This window comes from Eumetopias jubatus, unplaced genomic scaffold (assembly GCF_037043125.1).
Source record: "Eumetopias jubatus isolate StellerSeaLion01/CBP00866 unplaced genomic scaffold, mEumJub1_p1.0 scaffold_7, whole genome shotgun sequence".
Classification (NCBI taxonomy): Eukaryota; Metazoa; Chordata; class Mammalia; order Carnivora; family Otariidae; genus Eumetopias; species Eumetopias jubatus.
In genome coordinates this window covers 111,887,425-111,908,699 of record NW_028274813.1, presented here as the reverse complement: position 1 = coordinate 111,908,699, position 21,275 = coordinate 111,887,425, and the positions used below count along the sequence as shown (strand labels likewise).

Sequence of the window (21,275 nt, the reverse complement as noted above, 5' to 3'; positions counted from 1 at the left end):
CAAGGAGACACAGACCTCAACTCAGTTGTATTCTATCAATAACATAACTCAGCCTGAATCTCCCCTTACTACTTTCTTCTGGGAAAGTTCTTCCTCAGGCGATGACTAAAGATTTCATGCTGCCAGGAACCTCAAAGCTGAAACAGGCATGAACCTTTCGGGTACCTTGTATTCGGAGTATATGGGCTTGGCTCAGAAGTCCCCAGCCAGCCTCCTGGAAGCTAATAAAGGACACACCTCAGAGTCAAATTCCAGCGAGCCGCTGTCCCTGAGCAGGCGGACGCTCCTCTCCATCTCCTGGTACTGGGCCAGGGCGCCTTCCTTCTCACCCTGCTTGTACAACAGCACCGCATAGTTGAGGTTCACTAAAGGCTGACACCTGTGGCAAAGAGGGATTCTGTGGGGCTCAGGCTCTGCAACCGTGCTCATTCAGAGATCCTTCTCGTTGCACAAAAAAACCAGGCACAAACTGGTTAAGTAGAGACTTCTCCATTCTACAGCAAGGTGAGAACACATACTGTGTGGACCTCTGGAGAAGCATCACGGCCGCAACTGCCCAACCAGCCAAGCAGGAGGTGGTGGGAGCGAGTCTGCCGTCCCAGCCCTCAACAGCGCCCCCCCCCGTCCCCGGGCAGGCTTGAAAACAGGGGTCCCTAGCCTGCTGCCCGGCAGACGCCGGTAGGATGAATCCCAGGAGAGTTAGGTTTATCTTAAACCAAGCGCAGAGTCCCATCTGCTATTCCAGCCAGCCCATGGCCGTCAGCAGCCCAAGCCCACTGCCGTCTCCTCTGGCCCCGACTGCTAAACTCAGGGCTGGAAACATTTTCTCGGAAAGAGCCCACGTCAGTTCCAGCTTTTTTTTTTTTTTTTCACCATCAAAATATTTATTAAAACCAAAGCAGGAGGGAACAGAGCGGTTAGGAAGGTAAATCAAAGTGCAGATTGGGGGGGGCGGGGCAGAGCAATGAGTGGGGCAGAGGGGCCCCTGTGGTCTGGGCTAGCGGGAAGCCCTTCACCCACCCCTCCTGCCCACCTTGTCAGTGAAGGTCCCCCAGTCACCTTTCCCATCTCACGTCCATCCTGGGGAGCAGTTGGGGCCCTGCAGTGACCCCCTGGGGAGGGACCACCCCCTTGATCCACCCACGGCTGTCAGTCAGTCTCCCTCCCTCACTTTCTCTACCCTGTGCCAAGGCCCGCTGGCTTCCGCAGTTAGGCCTCTGAGAGCAACACCCGGGCTGTGGCGCCACCTGGTGGCTTCAGGGAGTCCAGCCCACCCCGCTACCACTCCCGCCAGAGCAGCTTACTTGTCCAGGCGGGCGGCTTCTGCGTAGGCTCTCTTGGCGTTCTCTGGATCTTCCAGATTGGTCAGGGCCACTGCAACAAAGAAAGTGGGCACCGCGGCTGGATAGCCCAGCGTAGAAAACAGAAGGAATGTTTCAAGGCCACCGTTCACTCAGCCCATCCCTTGCCCTCTCAGCTCACAGAGCCACGGCCTGCAGTCGGGCAGCCTGGACGCCCCAGTGTCGTCATCGGCTCGGACGGCCCCTCCCTGCAGGCAGCCAGTGGCCACGTCTCGAGAATCCTTTTTGCGCTTTCTTTTCGGACACCGCCCTTCTTCAGGTGCGAGTTGTTTCAGGCTTGCCATTTTATCCCCACAGCAAGGTCCCCATGTGCCTCCATCCACTTGCCACAAAGCTGCCAGAGGTCGCCCTGACTTACAAACAAATCGGACCATGTCACCACCTGACTTAAGAATCCTCACTGGTTCTGTCACCCAAAACCTTGATCTTTAACTTTTGTTTAGCAACAGAACACAGTCTCCTTTTTAATCAGTATTTTCTGGAAGCCTGTTCTATAAAACAAAGCAAAACAGAGCTGTCTGGAAGCCGGACCCACTCCACCTCCCCACCAGCCATGCGTCATTTCCACCAGGCATGTAAGCGGTCTAGGAATACAGTTGGAAAACCTCGGCCTCTAGGATAAAGACCAAAGTCCTTTATCCAAAGGCATTCCGCTCGTGCGGTCCGTGAGGTGGCCCCAGACCATCTCTCCCACCCACCCCACCCCCCACCCACCCCCCACACCCCCCCCCCGCACTGCGCTCCACACAGAACTGCCGCTCAGGGCAGGGCCCACACGGCCGCTCCGGGCCGCACACCTTTTCTCCCACCTCCTCAGCCACGCCTTGCCGGTGAGTTCCAGCCAAGCCTTCAGAATGCAGTGTGAAGGCCATCTCTACTTTGGGAAGTCAGAACGCTGCTCATGCCTTACAGTCGGGCTGTCTGTTCTCATTCCTGCATCCCCATCAGAACAGAGCTTGCTCCATATTCAGGCAACCCCCAGTGAACCACCATTCAACTTGCTTTTGCAACCTTCCTCTTATAAGTAAGAGCCCCACAATAATGATTTTAAAAAAACCCACCTGAAGACCCCACACTGTCAATGAGAATATGGAAAAGTGCTTTCAGGCTTACATTTAGTTAAGTCTAGTATGTGGAGAAATATCCCCCAGAAATTAGTCAGTACTTTAATGTTTTAGTAACACTCACATTAATAATAGTAGACCAGTTATGTAATGACAAAAAACCAATAGTTAATATTCATTGGTTATTTAATTATGTAATCCTCCCCCTCTACTATGAGATCCAACCAGTACTCAGTGGAAGGAGGACCCTTCCTAAAGCCCAAGCTCTTAACACTCAATGGTATCTGGAACTGAGTTGGACTCTCTTTTTCTCTCTCTCTATATATGTAAATAAATTGTCAAGTCAGGGAAAACTGGGAAAAGATGAACTAGGGATGATCTTGATTTAACCTGTTGGTCTCTAAGTGAAATGCCCCCAGGCTAGAAGCAACCAGATATTCTGTCTTCTTTTTCAAGCTCCAGGACACTCAACTAGGCTCCTATAGGATCTGCGAGGCACTGGCTTCTACGGGACATTTAACCACTGACCTCGTAATTCTAGATCATTTTCCGTCATCACAGACTACAGAGGGGCTCTCCCCACAAATGTCTCTTACCAGCCAAGAGCATGTAGAGCTCCCCCATCTTTGGCTGGAGGCTGATGGCTGCGCTGAGGAAATGGAAAGCCGACGCATATTGCTGCATGGTCAGGTGGACAAGGCCCAAATTATACAGAATCTTCCAATCGAAGGGAGCCAAGTAGTTGGCTCGCTTCAGGCAGCTGATAGCCTGAGGGGGAGAGAGGGCACCGGATGAGCGGCTGGGGCAGGCTGGCAGCCCCAGGAACTGCCTGTATGAACACAAACAAGGATGATGGGGAGACACTCACTGCCACGTATTTCTTCTTGCCGAAGAAACACATTCCAATGTTATTCCAGAGCGGAGGACTTTCTGGAACGGCACAAGCTACAACTCTGTATTTGGTGAGGGCAACATCAAAGTCCCCGTGGGTCTGCATCATGCTGCCTGCTGCCAAGATGGCCTGAAAACACAGGACATGAAAAGCCAGTAATGGAGCCATTCCCCAAAGGCTGTCACAGTGAAGCGGTTGTCCTGGGTGTAGATACTCAGCAGGCCCATCAGCAAGGACAGGGCATACACACTTTTTCAGGGCCACAGAAAATATATTCAAGCTCTCGGGACAGATGCTTGGGAGGAATGTCCCTGCACCCACTGTGGCTTTCTCTGGCACAGTACAGAAAAAGAAAAGATAAAATGTCAGTGACTTGCCCTGACTCATTTGTTTCCTACTTCTAGTCCAGGAAGTCAGTATCTCAGAGTCAAGGCCCTTGCAGTAAAAGCGGCCTTCATCTGTTCCCCACAGCCCATACTTGGTACCCCAAGTGCTCCTGACAACCCAGAAACTGCTGTCTGGCCACTTAAGGTCCAGCTCCTTCTGGCACCACCCAGGGGGGTCAGCTGGAGGCCTCTGCAGCCCAGCCCTCGTTTCTCCAAGGAAAGGCGCCCAGGCGGGAGCTGGCGGGATCAGCCTACCATGCCTCCCGTGACAGAAGGGACAGGACCGGGTCCGCACCCTTTGTCAAAGCCCCTTCTGCTGCATCTCATCCTCCATGACGTTCATCCATCCACTGCATGATCTCAGCCCCAGAGTCCTATCTGGACAAGAGTTGTCCTCGCAAATTCATTAAGAACCCAGAAGTCACTTCACCAGAATCTCCTCGGAGAGCAGTTGTAGAGACCTTGCTCATTTCCTGAGTAACACATGGACCTTCACTGGCGTAACAATTTCACTGTCTGCCTGACAGACAGGCCCGTGACAGCAAATGTGCGCTTGGAGAAAATAAGCAGCACAGCGCTAACACTTTACAGTATGTTCAAAAAAGAAAGGCCATGTCTGTTTATTATCTTTCTAAGAAGCAGGTAATTTCACAGGTGTCCGCTCTGCTTTCTAGGGCCAGGTCAGCTTTGGCGGCAGTGGGGGCGTCTGTGTGAAGGCTCTGGGGTTTGACCGCCTATGTGCAATACCTTGTAGTTGGTAGGGTCATAAGTCAGTGCATTTCCAAGGTGTTCAAATGCCTTCTGGTAAATACCGAGCTTGGAGAAAAAGCAAACCAGAGAATTACATCAGCGGGGAGACAGCAGTTGAGGAGTCTGGCCAACCATGCCCCGAACAGCAACACCCAGGCTTTCTGGTTGTCATGATAAAAAAAGAGCTACAAGAGACCAGATAAAAAAAAAGAAAGAAAGAAAACTAAAAATCCCCCTATTTGTTGATTTGTCCCCTGAAGGTCAAAGTTTTCATCTGCCGGGAGCCCCTACACTCCGCACTGATGCCTCCCCAGCAGGACATGGGCAGGTAAGCCTCACCTGCGAGGGGGCCAGCCTCCAAGCCAAAGCCCAGGAAGGCCCAGGAGTAAGCTCCAGAAAACAAAAGAGACAGAAAGGCCACCGGAGAGGCAGAGCTGGTGGACCAGCTGTGCAGGGAACTTAAGGAGCTTGAGGGGAGCAGGCAGGGAGACAGCCTCAGGGGTGCCAGGCTGGTAGAGAGAAGTGGAGGCACTAAAGGAAAGCCATTCACATGCGGGAAAACCGTAGAGGGGAGAGGAGGCTTCTCATTCTAGAGCTCTTCCTTCTCTTTCCCGTAGCACCTGGCTGGGCAGAAGCAGCAACAGAAATGGCCCCCGGCCCCAGCCCTGCCGGTGCTCCGCTGCCTCACAGCTTCTCCCACAACAACACGATGCCAGCCCCGCCCCCCAAGTTACTTCTCATATCTGCCCTTTCCTTACATGGGTTAAGAATTAGAACTGCAGTAGCCTCGAACAGACTTATTTGCCTGATTTGAATGCAGAAAATTCATTCCTTTAGCAGACAAAGAATATCAAATGCAGACAGTAAGGTCCACGTGCTTCCTACAACCTTTAGTGGAATGTGTTAAAGTAAACTCAGAGTGCAGGGACACAACAATCCACACAAATCCAAAAGCATTTCTAATGTCAGTGCATGAATGAGTAGAGTTCTCATTACCTGTAAGTAGAGTAGTCCTAAAGTTGTAAGAAGTTCCGTATTCTCTGGTGAGAACCTGCAACACAGAGACCCACAGAGAGTGCTCAGAGGGAAACAAGATGTGTATGAGACACCAAGACCCCTGCCTGCTGACGCATCCTCGTGCTGCACCTGGAGACACTCTTGTGCCTCCTACTCCCCGTGAAAATTCCTGAAGGTGATCTGGGAATTTCCTCCAAAAGTGGTCCTCTCGGGGCGCCGGGGTGGCTCGGTCGTTAAGCGTCTGCCTTCAGCTCAGGTCATGATCCCAGGGGCCTGGGATCAAGCCCCGCATCAGGCTCCCTGCTCAGCGGGAAGCCTGCTTCTCCCTCTCCCACTATCCCCCCCCTCACTGTCTCTAATAAGTAAAATCTAAAAAAAAAAAAAACAAAAAAAACAAAAAGTGGTCCTCTCAACCCTGGCTACAGGACGGATTGCTCAGCAAGTAAGAAATGGGACTTGGAATCCAGACTCCTTTGTCAGGACCCTTCCTTAGGGCCAAAGTCCTAAGAACCACCTATGGAATATTCTCTGTGACTGTCCCTGATTCTACGGATACAATTAAAAGACCGATCCTCCATAAATCAAGTCCGTCTAAAACACACAGTTGTAGCCAGTTCCCTCTCGTAGGTTTGTGGGGCTTTTTTGTTTTGTTTTTCTGGCCTCACTGTACTGACAGTACCAGCAGAGTTTTCTGTGTGTTTGGGATCCCAACGGCCCTAATGGTCTGCTCGCCACATTAAACAAAAAACCATACTAAATAGCCAAACGAAAAAAAGGTAAGACACAAACCAGCTCAAGGGAAAAATTAGCCTTTGGCTTTGGTAAGTAAACACTGATTTAAATAAAAGATGATTTGCTTGGGACGCCTCGGTGGCTCAGTTAAGTGGCTGCCTTCGGCTCAGGTCATGATCCTGGGATTGAGCCCCACATCAGGCTCCCTGCTCAGCAGAGAGCCTGCTTCTCCCTTTCCCTCTGCCTGCCGCTCTGCCTACTTGTGCTATATCTGTCAAAAAAAAAAAAAAAAAAAAAATCTTGGGTGCCTGGGTGGCTCAGTTGGTTAAGCGACTGCCTTCGGCTCAGGTCATGATCCTGGAGTCCCAGGATCGAGTCCCACATCGGGCTCCCTGCTCAGCGGGGAGTCTGCTTTTCCCTCTGACCCTCTTTCCTCTCGTGCTCTCTGTCTCTCATTCTCTCTCTCTCAAATAAATAAATAAAATCTTTAAAAAAAAAAATCTTTAAAAAGATGATTTGCTTTCCCAATCCCTCACTGATCCTTCCCTTTGTCACAAAACCTAAGCAACACTGAGCTGAGATGTTCTGTCTGTAGGATCATCAGCAATTTCAATAGTGAAAATGCCAAAAGGCAAGGAACAGCATCTCCTGCTTCTAAGGACCGAGTAGGGCACTGGTTACCTATGGGGAGACCAGACCAAAGGGGCCAAAGCCCCAGCCAGAGGAAGCCTGAGCTGGCCAAAGAGAGCTTACTCAGTTCAACTGAGTATTTGCCCTTCACTTTCTGCCATAATAAATACCCACTTTGATCACCTCCCACCCACAAACCAATTACGTAACTTCCCTGATTTTGGTGGCATCCCCCTCGGCTCCCACCAAAACATGACTACCATCTCCAAGGCAATGGGTCATAAACAATGGTCTCCAATCTCAGTGAGGTTCCAAATGTTCAGCTGTCCCCTTTTTCCCTTGGGAATTATACTGACTTAAGTCCTTGATGAGTCCTGGAAGAATGTCACCCTCCAGATTTCTGTGAGCTAATCTCAAAGAGACAACTTTAAAAGGTAGAAAGCTTCCTTCCACCCAGCACCATAGATGCTTAAAATATGCTCCATGGGCTCCTTCTTACTTGTCCCTATAAATTTAGCCTCTTAACAAATCAAGGGATTTTTTTTTTAAAGATTTATTTATTTTAGTGGGGAGAGAGAGCACAAAGTGGGGAGGGGGACAGAGAGAGACTCTCAAGCAGACTCCCTGCTGAGTGGGGAGCCCGAGAGGCCTGATCTCACAACCCTGAGATCATGACCTGAGCCGAAATCATGAGTGAACCGACTTAGCCACCCACCTGTCCCAAACCAAGGGATTTTTATGTCTTTTTAGACACAAAATGTGGTTGAAGAAAATTCAGAAGAGTGTTATGACTGGTATAACCAGAAAAGTGACTGCTGTGGTAGAAGACAAAGGTAATTAACAGAAATCTAAGTTTAGTTCAGAGACTAATTATCAGGAATAATACATTGTGGCCACACATCCTGTTAAGTGACAAAACAAACGAGACATTTTGCTACAGCTATCCCACTTACAACAAACAAGACCCTATACAAAAAAGACAAGATAGTATGTGTCCCTGGAGAAGAAACTTGGAACACCATCCTGGTAAAGCCAGTCCATTCCATTATCAAGAGGGGTTTGGCCTACCCTAATGATATTTAAAAAAAAAAACAAACAAACAAAAAACAAAACAAGGTATTGGTCTCATGTTAATAAACGCCACATGTTTATTAGTGAATCAGGAGATTTCTGACTCCAATGTCTCCGGAAACAAGATCTGCTATAAAGTTTAAAACCACAATGGCAGACTACCAGCTGACTCCAAAATCTACCCTCTCCTTCCTCCTGAGCAAGTGTGTACCCACTTCCCTTGCGGCTAGTGGCCACTTCACCTCACGAACCATGGGATGTAAGCAGGAATGATGTGTGCAACTTCTAAACCATTAAAACCTTACTTCGAGCTGCTTACTCAGCAGTTTCCTGTACCACCGCTCCTCACCACAGCCTGAAACATGGATAGCACATTAAGTCAGCTTCAACTATGCAGGTGAAGGCAACAACTGAAGGAATGGCGGGTTAATAAAGAACCTGGATCCCTGATTGATCTTGCTGAGCAGAACTGTCCAGCTAGGCTAGACTAGCCATACTGATAGGTGAGAAACACAAGTCTTCCTTATGTAAGCAAGCCACTGGGAGCTTCTAACCTTAGCTTGAGCTTTACTCATGTAACTAGTAATCCATCACGGTAATCCGTAATCAGTCTTAAGCTTGGGGGTTCCCATGTCTGCTCCCATTTATTTTCTCATTGCCTTAAAGAAAACAGACATACTTACTCCACTGCTTTCTTGTAGATTTCAATGGCCTTGTCCAAGTCTCCCTCCAGCAAGTGGATCTTCCCCAGCATTATGTAAGTCAAATCATGCCTGTTAAGATGGAGGGCATTGTGCAGCTGGTCTTGTGCCTAACAAGATTGATGGAGTAAAGAGAACCAAATCACTACCACGAAAGCACAATGGCTTGGTGTGGCTATTGTAAAGACAGAGCTCCTGCTGTACTCAGGCAGGAACATGACATCTCAGCGAACAGCCCCTACTACCCAAAAACACTACAACATACCAAAACTGCTTGATGACCCAATAGCTGGCAACATGAGGTGTCTGCCTCTGGAGCCACGTGCGAGTTTTTTATGCATGATGATTAACCTTTATGAGTGTCTTCTGCTTCAAAGGAGTGTCGTAGTACAGAATAGAGCACTGCCCTGAATTTGATCCCAGCTGCACCACTGATGAACTGCACAGCCTTCCCCAGGGTGGACCTCATTTTCCTCACCAATATTTTCATAAATGAATGAACGGACTGTTCTCCTTTATTCACTCAACATGTATCCATTGAGTACCTACTGTTCTAGGTACTAGGGATATGAGAGCTAACAAATCAAATTCCTTGCCCTGGAAGAGCTTTATTCTAATCGATGACCAAAAGGGCTTTAAGTCATTCATTGATTCAACAAGTATTTATATCAATGTCAAGTATTATATTTGTTAGCTTCACAGTAAAATATAATTCTCCTTCTTCTCAGTACAGGTCTGACCAAAGACCAATCCCACCTTTCCTGTGGCTCAGAATAATCCTATGAATAGAAATGTACTTGCTCGGAATATTCTCTGAGGAGAAAACTCTCCTAAGCAAGCATATAACACTACCCAGGAAACCTAAGGAGACCCATTAAAAATATAAGTTCTTACATGGAAAATAATGTTAAAAACAGTAACTGTCAGAAATCAGATCCACTTAAAACTTAAATTCATTTCCAATAACCTTAAAAACTAAATCAGTTGCCGTCAGACCCTAAAATAGCTCACACAGTCATGATTACACTTTTAAGACCTAAGGGTTCACTTTTTGATATCTAAGTTTTATTGAACATTTGTTTCTATACTGGAAAATTACAGTGGGGATGGAAGAGAAGAGAGGAGAGAAGCGATTCAATTACAATTCCCTCATAATATTTCTAGAGTTTGTCATTTTCTTGCTAAAATCAGAAAAGAAAAAAAAAAGCAGATGGATGAAAAATGAGAATAAATACCGGGATAAATGTATGGCACTTTCAATTTTTGCTGCCAAGATCTCTACAAGCACTTCTCAGGAATGACGCACCACGAGCAGTGGCACCTCTGCAGCAAACACCCTCAGTGGGCTCCCCAGCCCGGCGCCCGACTGCCACCACCACTCCCACACCCCACACAGTACCTTACTGAACTGTTTCAGATAAATGTAGCACACTCCCACGTTGTGACAGATCTCCTACACACAGAAGAGAGTAAGACAGCACAGGTGTAAACCCCACAGTTACTATCGGAATGACACGACAGGCATCCAGACGGTTACTGTCTGGCAAAGCTTACATTTTAAGTGGCACTACAGGTAGTTTTTTACTAGATTTCATACTTAAATACATTTAATTCTATAAAATGGGCTCTTTAATATTAAAAACTCAGATTATAAGAGATAAAATCAGAATGAACAGGTGATCTTCCTGGATCTCAGCCCCAGGCCTGCCTTCTCTAAGAGCTGCCCCCTGCCCTCCTCTCAGAAGACACTGCCCACAGCCCCTGCTCCACCCCTAAGAGAGTGAGTGTGTGTGTGTGTGTGTGTGTGTGTGTGTGTGTGTGTGTGTGTGCGCGCGCGCGCGCGTGCGCGCGCGCCAACTAGATTCCTTCTCCTAGGAATCTGGGACTTGACCAGGTGGTGTGGACTCGGGGACTGACAACAGCATCTGGAGGCCACTGAGGCAGAATACATGTCACTGAAGCCAATCTGCTGAAGTCTACAAACCCTGGCCCACAGGCCAAATCCATCCTCTGCTTTTCTTGTAAATAAAGTTTTACTGGAACACAGCCACGACCACTTGTTACACAATGCCTACAGAACTTTCACACTAGAACTTTAGAGTTAAGTAGCTGCAGTAGAGACTATATGAAGCCACAAAGCTTAAAATACTCACTAGGCCCTTTACAGAAAGTTTGCCAACTGCTGACCTACAAAAAGAAAAAACTGAAGCAGAAATGCAGAGTAGCTACCTTGGTTACTAACAGCTTTCCAGTTCTAGTTCACCTTGAGTTCTATAGAATCTCTCAAGTTCCCTTATATTGAATCTCCCTTTATTAGCAGTAGCTTCAGACAAAGAAGGTGCTCTATGGAAACAGTGAGGACTTTTTGTTAGTAGTGGAGAGGTGTGGAAGCACATTTAGACCCAGAAGTGTCCCTGTCTGGCAAAACACAGACCCCAGGGCTCAGAGACAAATGGTTTAAAATGTGTTCCAAGTCTCCTAAAATAACAAAATAGGGATCATTGATGGAGTACCTACTTCACATCAGGCTCTATGCCAGATGGCTTTCATATATGTTACTTTAATTTCCCCAGCAAATCTGAAACACAGGTATAACAATTCTGATTTGAGAGAGAAGAAAATTGAAGGTCAGAGAGGTTAAGTAGTTTGCCTAACTTGAGACAAAGTGTCAGCACTAGGACTTTTTTAGGTCTAAATCTTCAGAAGAATTTCAACTATACATAAATGTAGACAGAAACACCATGGACTCATCACTCTGTCCCAACAACCATCCAATCCATACTCCCATCTACCCCACTACTTGACAAAATGCCAGCTAGCATAACATCCACAAACATTTCATTATGTATTTCTAAAGGATAAGGTCTTTTTTTTTTAACCGACCTACAGTACCATTATCATACCTGGAAAAAAAAAATAACTGCTTATATCAGACACTGAGTCATGTTCAAGAAGCATAAAACCCACAAATTTTTTTCTTAAATCACAATCCAAATAATGTCCACACACTGCAAAGCACTGGGACTTGAACTCAGGCCCGCCTCCAAAACTTGTGTCCTTTCCATTTATCCTTAACAATGTACACAGGGAGCTAGAGAGGAGAAATGTATCCATGCTTGCCCTTTAAGTGACCTAAAGCTAACTAACCCCTAACTCTTTAAAAATCATTTGTTCCCACAGATATTACTTGAGAAGGCAGCAGCAACAGCCCTCAAACAAACTGATGACAAAGGAAATTTGAAAAGGAAAACAGAACAAATAAGAGTTAAATTGTGTCTTTCACAGAATGAGGGAATCCAGCAGACATCCTGCAAAAGGCAGCCGGAGAGTGGAAGAATCACAGGCCTAAAGTGAGGAATCTCAGAGTCTAGGCCTGAGTCCTAGCTCTGGTTCTGCCACCACCTCACTATGCCCCCTTCAGCAAGTCACCCCAGCTAGCCAAATCCTCAGCTTCTCAACCCTCTCAGGTCAACAGGTAAATTCTCCCTACTGAACAGAGCTGTTCCAAAAGTCAAATGAGATACCAGGAGGAATTATTATCCCCTGCTGCAGCCGCATTGTGGAATGCTCTGATGAGTCCAAGAAAGTAGGGCTACAAGGTCTTCTGTGGCCACAGGAACTGAAGAAACAAGTAGGACACAGAGTGGCAGTTCAGGGCATGACCACCTCTACTCGTGCTAATGGAATGGCTATCCCAAGTGAGTAATAGCAGAATGAGTGCTTTCAACCAACTGGATGGATGAACCAATGCTCTCATAACCCCCGTGTGACTCTGAGCTTTCCTGTTCCACTTCCTCCCTGTCCTCCTCTACAGGCTCTCTTCCTCCTCAGCTCAGGCCTTCCACACTTTTTCTTGGCTTCCAGCCTCAGCTCACTGAAGAGTGATCTCAACCAATTTCATCGTTTTAATCATCACCTTTATATTGTTGACTCCAAAATGGGCATCTCTAGCCCAATACACCTGAGTTTCAGATTTCTATATCCAGGCATGCACTGGAGACATCTCACTTTAGATACCCTACCAGGAGCAAAAACCCATCATGTCCACGATCTTAAAGACAGGATTTAGCTCTGACTGGTTATCATCCTCCTCTCCCAAAACTGCCCTTCTTCCTTCCTGTATTTCCTATTCTAGTTGATTGTTCCATAATCCACCAATCCATCTTCACATCTCCAAGGCACAGCCCAGTGCCTGTCATGTAGCAGACACTCATTTGTTGAAAGAATGACTAAATGAATAAAAGAGTAAATGAATTTTCCCTTATCTGTGGCTTCACTTTGGCCTTTAGCTATAAAATACCTGGTGGCAGCTCTGTCTTCAGACCTACAAAAGTGGCCAGCAAACTGAAACTTCTCAAAAATAATAGTGCCATAAGAACTGCAGGGAAATCCATGCTAGCTCTCTGTACTAACAATCGAATCCTTCACAGATAGAAAGGGGTCTTTCCAAGAGTCCTCAGCTACTTGAAAAATATCAACAGCCTGAGAAAGAAGAACCAAAACAAAGAGAGGAAGAAAAGGTAATTCTGGAAGGCAGAACAAAACTTAAAGAGTCAGAGACATGGAGAGGCTATGTCCCTTAATGTACAGCAAAAAGGCGAGGAGGAGGAATATGTGAGATGAAAGTTAAGAGCCACAGGAAACAAGTACAGAACATGTTTAATACAGTGGAAAACAGTGTGGCACATGCCGCTGCTTAATATCCACTCTCCCTGTTGTCCTTCCTAAAAGACCCTAACTTTGTTTAGAGTGTCAATGTGTCCAACGTAAAAACTACACGTCCCAGCCTTCCTTAAAGGGGTGGGGATGGATGATATCACACAAGTGGCAGTCTGTTGGGGATTTCTGGGAAAGCTATACTTTCCTAATATAGGCTATGTCTTTTTCTCTTTGTTGTTTCCTTTTTCTCCCTGCCTGGAATGATGATGTGATCTTAGAGCTGCAGCAGACGCCTTGTGAACATGAAGAAAAAGCCTCAGCCATCCTTGGACCACCAAGTCAATGTTGACAACTACTCACCTGGATCAGTTTCGTGAGAAAAAATTAACCCCTAATTGATAAAGCCAATGTTTAGTCAGAATCTTTATTGCAGTTATAATCCCTAACTGATACAAAGGGATAATGGAGAAGAAAAAAAAAAATCAAAGAACTACTCAAAGAAAACTTCCCTGACCCAAAATAGGGTAAAGATCCTTACAGAAAAGCCAATTGAGGGTCTACAGATGAGGGGAAAAGAAACACTTCTAGACAACGATGACTGATATTTCAGAACTCCAATGAAAAAATCCTCAAAGCTTCTAGAGAGGAAAGTGGAGTTATCAACAAGAATCAGACTTGTAAGAGACTGCCCGAAAACCAGGCAGCAATGTCTGCTAAGTTATGAGGCAACATGACTTTGATCTTATGCTTAGTTAAATCATCAATGAAATGTGAGGATAAAATAAAGACATTTTGGGCATGTAGGTATTCAATAGCAATAACAAAAGACAGCCATATGACAAATGGAACCATTAGCATGTCACTAATAACAAAGAACTTCAAGTTCTCTACTTACCCAATCTTTCTGGTTAAGTTTAGCTGCTTCATTATATACTTCAATGGCAGCTTTATGTTTTCCCAAAAGAAATCTGTGGAAGAGATACATTTTCTTTAATTATTAACTCAAAGATTTTACAGGACTAACTCCACTAGTCCCTCATTTGACTAATATTCTATCCAGACGAGAATTCTGGAAGCCTCTTCCCTATTAGCTAGCTGTGCTCTTTTGGCAAATGAGGCTGGCATGTATCAATAACAGAAGCTCTTTTGGTAGGGGCTGCACTGATCGCTGTCCCAGGGTCTTGGTCTCACTCTACACCAATTTTAGTGAAAGTCTTCTGTAATTTATTTTCTGCAATGTACCACAAATGTAGAACAAAAAAGAAACAAGCTAAAATATATATACCAGTTAAGCAAGAGCTGCCAGCATTCATCATCACCATCTACTTAAGGGACAGCCCCTTCCCTTCCAAGACTAAATCTCTTGCCTTGATGTTGGATCACAGTTCTAAAAGAGAGGCAAGGGCAATCCGGGCCTCTATGCAAAGACAGTGCAAGTATGAACGACAGTAGGTAAGAAAGTGGGGATGGGAACTCCATGGACACTATGGCTCCAGAGTAGAAAAACTATCAGTGTACCTAACAACGTATAAAGACTGGAGGTTGACTATATCCAGGAACTGTCAGGCCATCCACTCAACAAACACGTACTAAAACTTACTATGTCAAGCATTATACTACGTGTTGGAACAGCAGATGAAAGAAATTTTACGGGTTGCCAGTAAGATTAGAGGACTGAGGGAACAAGATGTCACTATTTGTATGATAAACAGTATCAGTCTTTCCCCATCACACTACACTACACAATGTTTGAAATACTCATTGTTAACTCATTTTCTCAAATTTCAAAATCAATCCACTCTTCAAAGTGAATCCCATTGAGCAACTCTCCCTCTATATATCAGGCTGATCAGGCTGCCAGAAGGAGCCTCTGCCTGAGAATGCATTCTACAGTGTTCTCTGGAGTGCCCCGGGGCTTGCAGGCAGCAAATACTCACAAAGATCTGGCCACCTGCTTGAGGTTATCAGCACACTGAGGGCTGAGAACAGCACACGTCTGAAAGAGTTCTAGGGATTCTTGGATATTTCCTTCCAGGCGAAGTATTAATGCTGCCAAGAAACAGAAACACAGAAAAAATCATCACATTCTGGGGAGAACAGAGTCTGGTATCAGAAAAATTGGAGAAGAAGAAGTTAAGAAATCATACCAAAGAAATCCTTTGGATAATTCTAACCTTAACACAATCAGATACAACCTCAGGTAGGCTGAAACAAGTAGCGAAGTTGTTAATGATCTAAAACTTTTTTAATAAGATAAACCGACCTACTCCATTCCCAGCATCTACCATGCAGATAACCACGTGCCTTGAAAATTATCCCACAAATTCTTCATAATAAGGACATTCCTGGGGCGCCTGGGTGGCTCAGTTGGTTAAGCGACTCCCTTCGGCTCAGGTCATGATCCTGGAGTCCCAGGATCGAGTCCCACATCGGGCTCCCTGCTCAGCAGGGAGTCTGCTTCTCCCTCTGACCCTCTTCCCTCTCATGCTCGCTATCTCTCATTCTCTCTCTCTTAAATAAATAAAATCTTTAAAAAAAAAAAATAAGGACATTCCTGGGCTTCCCCATCAAATACTCTATTCATCATGATAATCCAGACTTCCAACTGCCTCCATCCAGCTGTTTCCAGAGTATACCCAAACAGGGAAAGTACAATCAAGGAGATTCTGGCTGCGAATGAACTAATATTTTGGACTTGGCTTTCAGTATAGCAACCAAACTGAATCAGTAATTTTTAGAAGAATTTACATGTTTAAGTATTATGAGGCAATGCGAGTCTGGAACTTATTAATATTGGGAATAAAAAAACATTTTTTTCTTTTTGCCGTGATATCCTAGATGTGTCAATATCTTACAAATTATGTCAGAAAATTGTATATTAATCTGAAGGCTACCAATCCATGAGTGGTAAACAAAACCATTCATTTACACCAAAGAATCAAAAGGAAAGTTCCTAGAAAAACTAAAGATGCTAAAGAGTTAAATTTCAGTCAGTGGTTCCTATATTTGGTTTATCCATAGATAAATTTCATCTATTCTCTGCTTTACCCTCTATACCTCTAGGTTTCTTCCCTTCATCTTAACACCCTTATAAAAAATCCTCAAGCCTTTCCTCATCTCTTTTAGCCTGACTACAAGAAGCCCTTCCAGAAGCGCCTTCTGTACTTGAAGCTGCTGCCTGAGACAGGGACCCTAACATGCACTCTGAAAACACTAGCCAGACACTACAGAGAATGGGGGGGAAGGACAGCAGCAAATTTTTTTAATAGAATCTGTCATTTCTGACGTCAAATCCCACGCAAGAATTATGTTCTGATTTCAAACAACATAATACTGAGTAAGACCTTTGTAGAACATTCATAGGTAGTTTGCTCTTCTTTCAGAATCTAGGTAAAGTATTCATTTCTCTAGCAAGAAGAGAAGAAATACATGTCTTACCTTGGACATAGATAGCATATTCACATAAGCCCTGAGTCTCCTGAAGCTGCTCCTTGATAACAGCCTGAAAGAGGAAGAAAAATATTTCTGAGTAGTAGTTCGGAGTCTTTAAGTGTTTTTAAGAAAAGGTAGACATTGGCTGTGAGACAGGAGTCCATCAAAATCCTAGAGGAGAACACAGGCAGCAACCTCTTTGACCTCGGCCACAGCAAATTCTTGCTAGACACGTCTCCAAAGGCAAGGGAAACAAAAGCAAAAATGAACTATTGGGACTTCATCAGGATAAAAAGCTTTTGCACAGCAAAGGAAAATAGTCGACAAAACTAAAAGGCAACCTATGGAATGGGAGAAGATATTTGCAAATGTCTTATCAGATAAAGTGCTGGTATCCAAAATCTATAAAGAACTCATCAAACTCAACACCCAAAACACAAAAAGTCTAGTCAAGAAACGGGCAAAAGACATGAACAGACATTTCTCGAAAAAAGACATCGAAATGGTCAACAGACACATGAAAAAATGCTCTACCTCACTCAGCATCAGGGAAATACAAATCAAAACCACAATGAGATACCAGCTCACACTGGTCAGAATGGCTAAAATTAACAACTCAGTAAACAACAGATGTTGGTTGGGGAACCCTCTTACACTGTTGGGAATGCAAACTGATGCAGCTACTGTGGGAGACAATATGGAGGTTCCTCAAAAAGTTACAAAATAGAGCTATCTATGACCCAGCAATTGCATTACAAGGTATTTACCCAAAGGATACAAATATAGTGATTCCAAGGGGCACCTGAACACCAATGTTTATAACAGCAGTCCACAATAGCCAAACTACGGAAAAAGCGCAGATGTTCACTGACAGATGAATGAATAAAGATGTGTGTGTGTGTGTGTGTGTGTGTGTGTGTCTATATATATATATATATATATATATATATATATATATGTATGTATGTATAGTGCTCAGTCATCAAAAAGAATGAAATCTTGCCATTTGCAACAATGTGGATGGAACTACAGGGTATTATGCTAAGCGAAATAAGTCAGAGAAAGACAAATACCATATGATTTCACTTATATGTGGAATTTAAGAAACAAAAAATATGAGGCACATGGGTGGCTCAATCAGTTGGGTGTCTGCCTTCAGCTTAGGTCATGATCCCAGGGTCCTGGGATGGAGCCCCGCATCAGACTTCCTGCTCAGTGGGAAGTCTGCTTCTCCCTCATCCTTTGCCCCTCCCCACCACTCGTGCTCTCTCTCTAATAATAAAATCTTAAAAAAATTAAAAAAAAAAAGATGAACATAGGGGAAGGGAAGAAAAAATAAAATAAGATGAAAACAGAGAGGGAGGCAAACCATAAGAGACTCTTAACTAGGAAACAGAGGGTTGCTGGAGGGGAGCAAGGTGGGAGGATGGGGTAACTGGGTGATGGGCACTAAGGAGGGCTCTTAATGTAATGAGCATTGAGTGTTATATGCAACTGATGAATCACTAAATTCTACCCCTGAAACTAATAATACAGTATATGTTAACTAAATTGAATTTAAACTAAAAATTTTAAAAAAAAGAAAAGAAAAGGTAGACATGGGCAAGGAGCATATGTAAGAAATCTATAGGATACAAATAATTACTAATAATGTTTGTCTGGAATTTTTTTAAAATCTCAACTCTCTTGTGGTTACTTATTATAGAACAGGGGTTGGCAAACTATGGCCCACAGGCCAAATCTGAGCCTTACAGTCTGTTTTTGTAAAGCTCCCAAGCTAAGAGTAGTTTGCATATTTTTAAAGGGTTATAAAAAAATAAGAGAAGATGAGGAATATGAAACAGAGACTGTGGCCTACAAAGCCCAAAATATTTACCATCTGGCTCCTTACAGAAAAAGCTTGCCAACCCTTATCTAGAATCCAGGCAAGCTAAGGAAAATTATGAAAAGATTTCCAGGCATCATTGCAGATGCCAAGGGCTCTCTGATAGTGAGATACAGGCTCTACCTTCCTCCTGTGACAGGTTAAGCTCAGTATGAGATAGGAGTTCAGAGAACAAGCACCTGAGTCTAACTTAGAGACTCAAGGAAGGTTTTCTGGAATCAACAGTTTTAAAATCCTGTGTTGGCAGGGGTTGGAGGAGAAGCTGAGGTGGCTAAGAGTCAGGGAGAAAAGGTCTTCAATGCCATGCTAAAAACGTTGAGAGCAACGAGAGAATCTTGGTAAGTTTTAAGCAGGAAGTAACCTGATTCTACTTGCCTAATGAAAAGTCATTTTTGGAGAACTGCTGAAAACAGATGGAAAGGAGGCAAGACTGGTGTGAGAATCTTCACATTAATTTAAACAAAAATGAAAAATTAACTAAGGCCTGGAGAAAGAAGAAAGCGGACAATTTCAAGAGATAGTAGACAAGGCTCTCCAGAACGTAATGATTATCTGTATTAGGGACAATGGGTCAGGGGATTCTGACACAGACAGATGGTTCCTATCCCTGCAATAGGGTACAAGAGAAGGAATAGGTTTGGAGGAAAGCACATAAATTCAGCTACACAAAAAGCTGAATGTGAAATGCCTGTGAAGCATCAGTAAGCATCAGCTTGGTCTGAAGACCAGGAGGAAATGTATGAAATGCACAGAGAAAAAATGGTCAAGGATAGGACCTAGGAACATCCCCAACTCTTAAGAAATAAAGGAGGAAGAGAAGTCAAAAATAGGAAACAGAAGAAGTTGTCAAAAAAGGAAAGGGGAAACAAGAAAAGGATCCTACCACAGCAGGAAAGAAACCTTTTAAGATTCATGCTGGTACTAAATATTGCTAGTTCTGTGTTGCCACAGGCACAAATGCCACAGTTCAAAATTTAAAACCACAGCCTTAGAGGCATACAAAGTTCCAAATGTCAAAAAGAATATGAAGGATATATCTGGCATGTTAATACTACTGTCTGTCAGCAAATATGTATCAAAGATACAGTTTAGAGAAAAAGGAAATACAAAGTTTTTTTATTTTTTTTTATTTTTTTAAATATTTTATTTATTTATTTGAGAGAGAGAGAATGAGAGAGAGCACGAGAGGGAAGAGGGTCAGAGGGAGAAGCAGACTCCCCGCCGAGCAGGGAGCCTGACGCAGGACTCAATCCCGGGACTCCAGGATCATGACCTGAGCCGAAGGCAGTCGCTTAACCAACTGAGCCACCCAGGCACCCCCAAAGTTTTTTTAAATATACAAATGATCAAGTTCACCATAATAAGACAATTAATGAAATTTCATTTTTCACCTATCCAGAGATCAAAAAATTAAATACTATGCTGTGTTGAACATTTGCCATCCACCAAGGACCAACAAGTCCCAGACAGCAACTGCTCCTTCACCCTGGTCTTAAAATGAGAAGACATGCGGGACACACCTGAACCTGACCCCCAGCCAATAGTCAGACCCAGCCAAGCCACAGCCAGTCCGAAGACCCATGGGCAACTGTCTGCTGTTGGAAGCCACTGAAATTTTGAGGTTGTTAAGCAGCATTATCATGGCAAAAGCTCCCAATACACAAAGCGTGTGGAAACAGGAATTCATACATTATTAGTGGGATTTAAACCACCACAAATCTGTGTGACACACTCTGTTAGTTGCCTAACAAAGCCTGCCTCTCGTGGTCTCTATCATTACAATTGCTCACCTTGCATGCTTCATAATCCTTCCGGATATAGTGGAGATGTATCAACCAGTTCTGCTTCTCCAAAATCGGAAACTCTTGAGCTGGGCAGCATATTTTGACAAAACAAACAACATCATCATTATTAGATTTTCTCCTTAAGCACTGTGCTCACATTTAACTACAAGCATACTGCAGTATCACATTAAATTCTTCATGCTGCTGTCCACAAGAATATCATACACCAAAAATGTATAGATTTTTAAACTAAGAGATATTTGTCCTATTACACACTGACTATATGCTTCTCCTCAGTTTTTGTGGCTTATCATGTCAGTTTCCCAGATCATAACTTGGCCTGAAAAAATAAAATCATTCTTTGTCTCTTCTTTCTCTCTCCCCGGTTCTTGAAGGTGAATAAGATGACTCTCTAAAGGATATTTCAGGAATATTACCAACAAAAAAATACATAACACAGTTAATGTCCCATCTGATAGATCAGAGGACCAAAAATAGTTAAACACAGTCCTAGCAATAGGAAGATAAAACATTATACTGCTACCCAGGAATGAGAAGGCGACAATGACAAAAAAATCTATTGGAGTCACTGAAAATGATTTATGATAAACCACAAAATGAGTTACTATTCCTTTGAATTCAAAAGTTTAAAAATATGGGTAAAAATTCATTAAGAAATTACTTTTCTGTGGGTAAAAAAAAAAAAGAAAAGGGTTCACACCAACCTCAGAACAGTGGTGAGGAAGGGGGAGAGAGGAAAATTAAAAAGGAGACTTCAGGGGCACATGTGTGGCTCAGGTGGTTAAGCATCCGACTCTTAATTCTGGCTCAGGTCATAATCTCAGGGTCGTGGGATCCAGCCCCACATGGGGTTCTGCACTAGGTGTGGAACCTGCCTAAGATTCTCCCTC

General features: G+C 44.3%; 1 protein-coding gene across 4 annotated transcripts in view; it reads right to left on the bottom strand.

Annotated features, from left to right (window-relative positions):
* The window catches only part of BBS4 (Bardet-Biedl syndrome 4), a 58,216-nt gene that overhangs the window by 2,163 nt on the left and 34,778 nt on the right, over positions 1-21,275 (bottom strand). For 2 of the 4 annotated variants that reach the window (XM_028100447.2, XM_028100446.2), the window contains exons 3-15: positions 20,371-20,450; positions 16,702-16,765; positions 15,201-15,312; positions 14,159-14,231; positions 10,004-10,057; positions 8,587-8,714; positions 5,450-5,504; positions 4,451-4,519; positions 3,294-3,446; positions 3,022-3,193; positions 1,483-1,710; positions 1,305-1,374; positions 238-379 (exon numbers count right to left, since the gene is read on the bottom strand). In XM_028100447.2, coding sequence (XP_027956248.1) covers positions 238-379; positions 1,305-1,374; positions 1,483-1,710; positions 3,022-3,193; positions 3,294-3,446; positions 4,451-4,519; positions 5,450-5,504; positions 8,587-8,714; positions 10,004-10,057; positions 14,159-14,231; positions 15,201-15,312; positions 16,702-16,765; positions 20,371-20,450 — 1,400 coding nt within the window. Of the gene's footprint in view, positions 1-237; positions 380-1,304; positions 1,402-1,482; positions 1,711-3,021; positions 3,194-3,293; positions 3,447-4,450; positions 4,520-5,449; positions 5,505-8,586; positions 8,715-10,003; positions 10,058-14,158; positions 14,232-15,200; positions 15,313-16,701; positions 16,766-20,370; positions 20,451-21,275 lie in introns of all 4 variants that reach the window. The other 2 variants (XM_028100448.2, XM_028100449.2) reach the window with 2 other exon arrangements.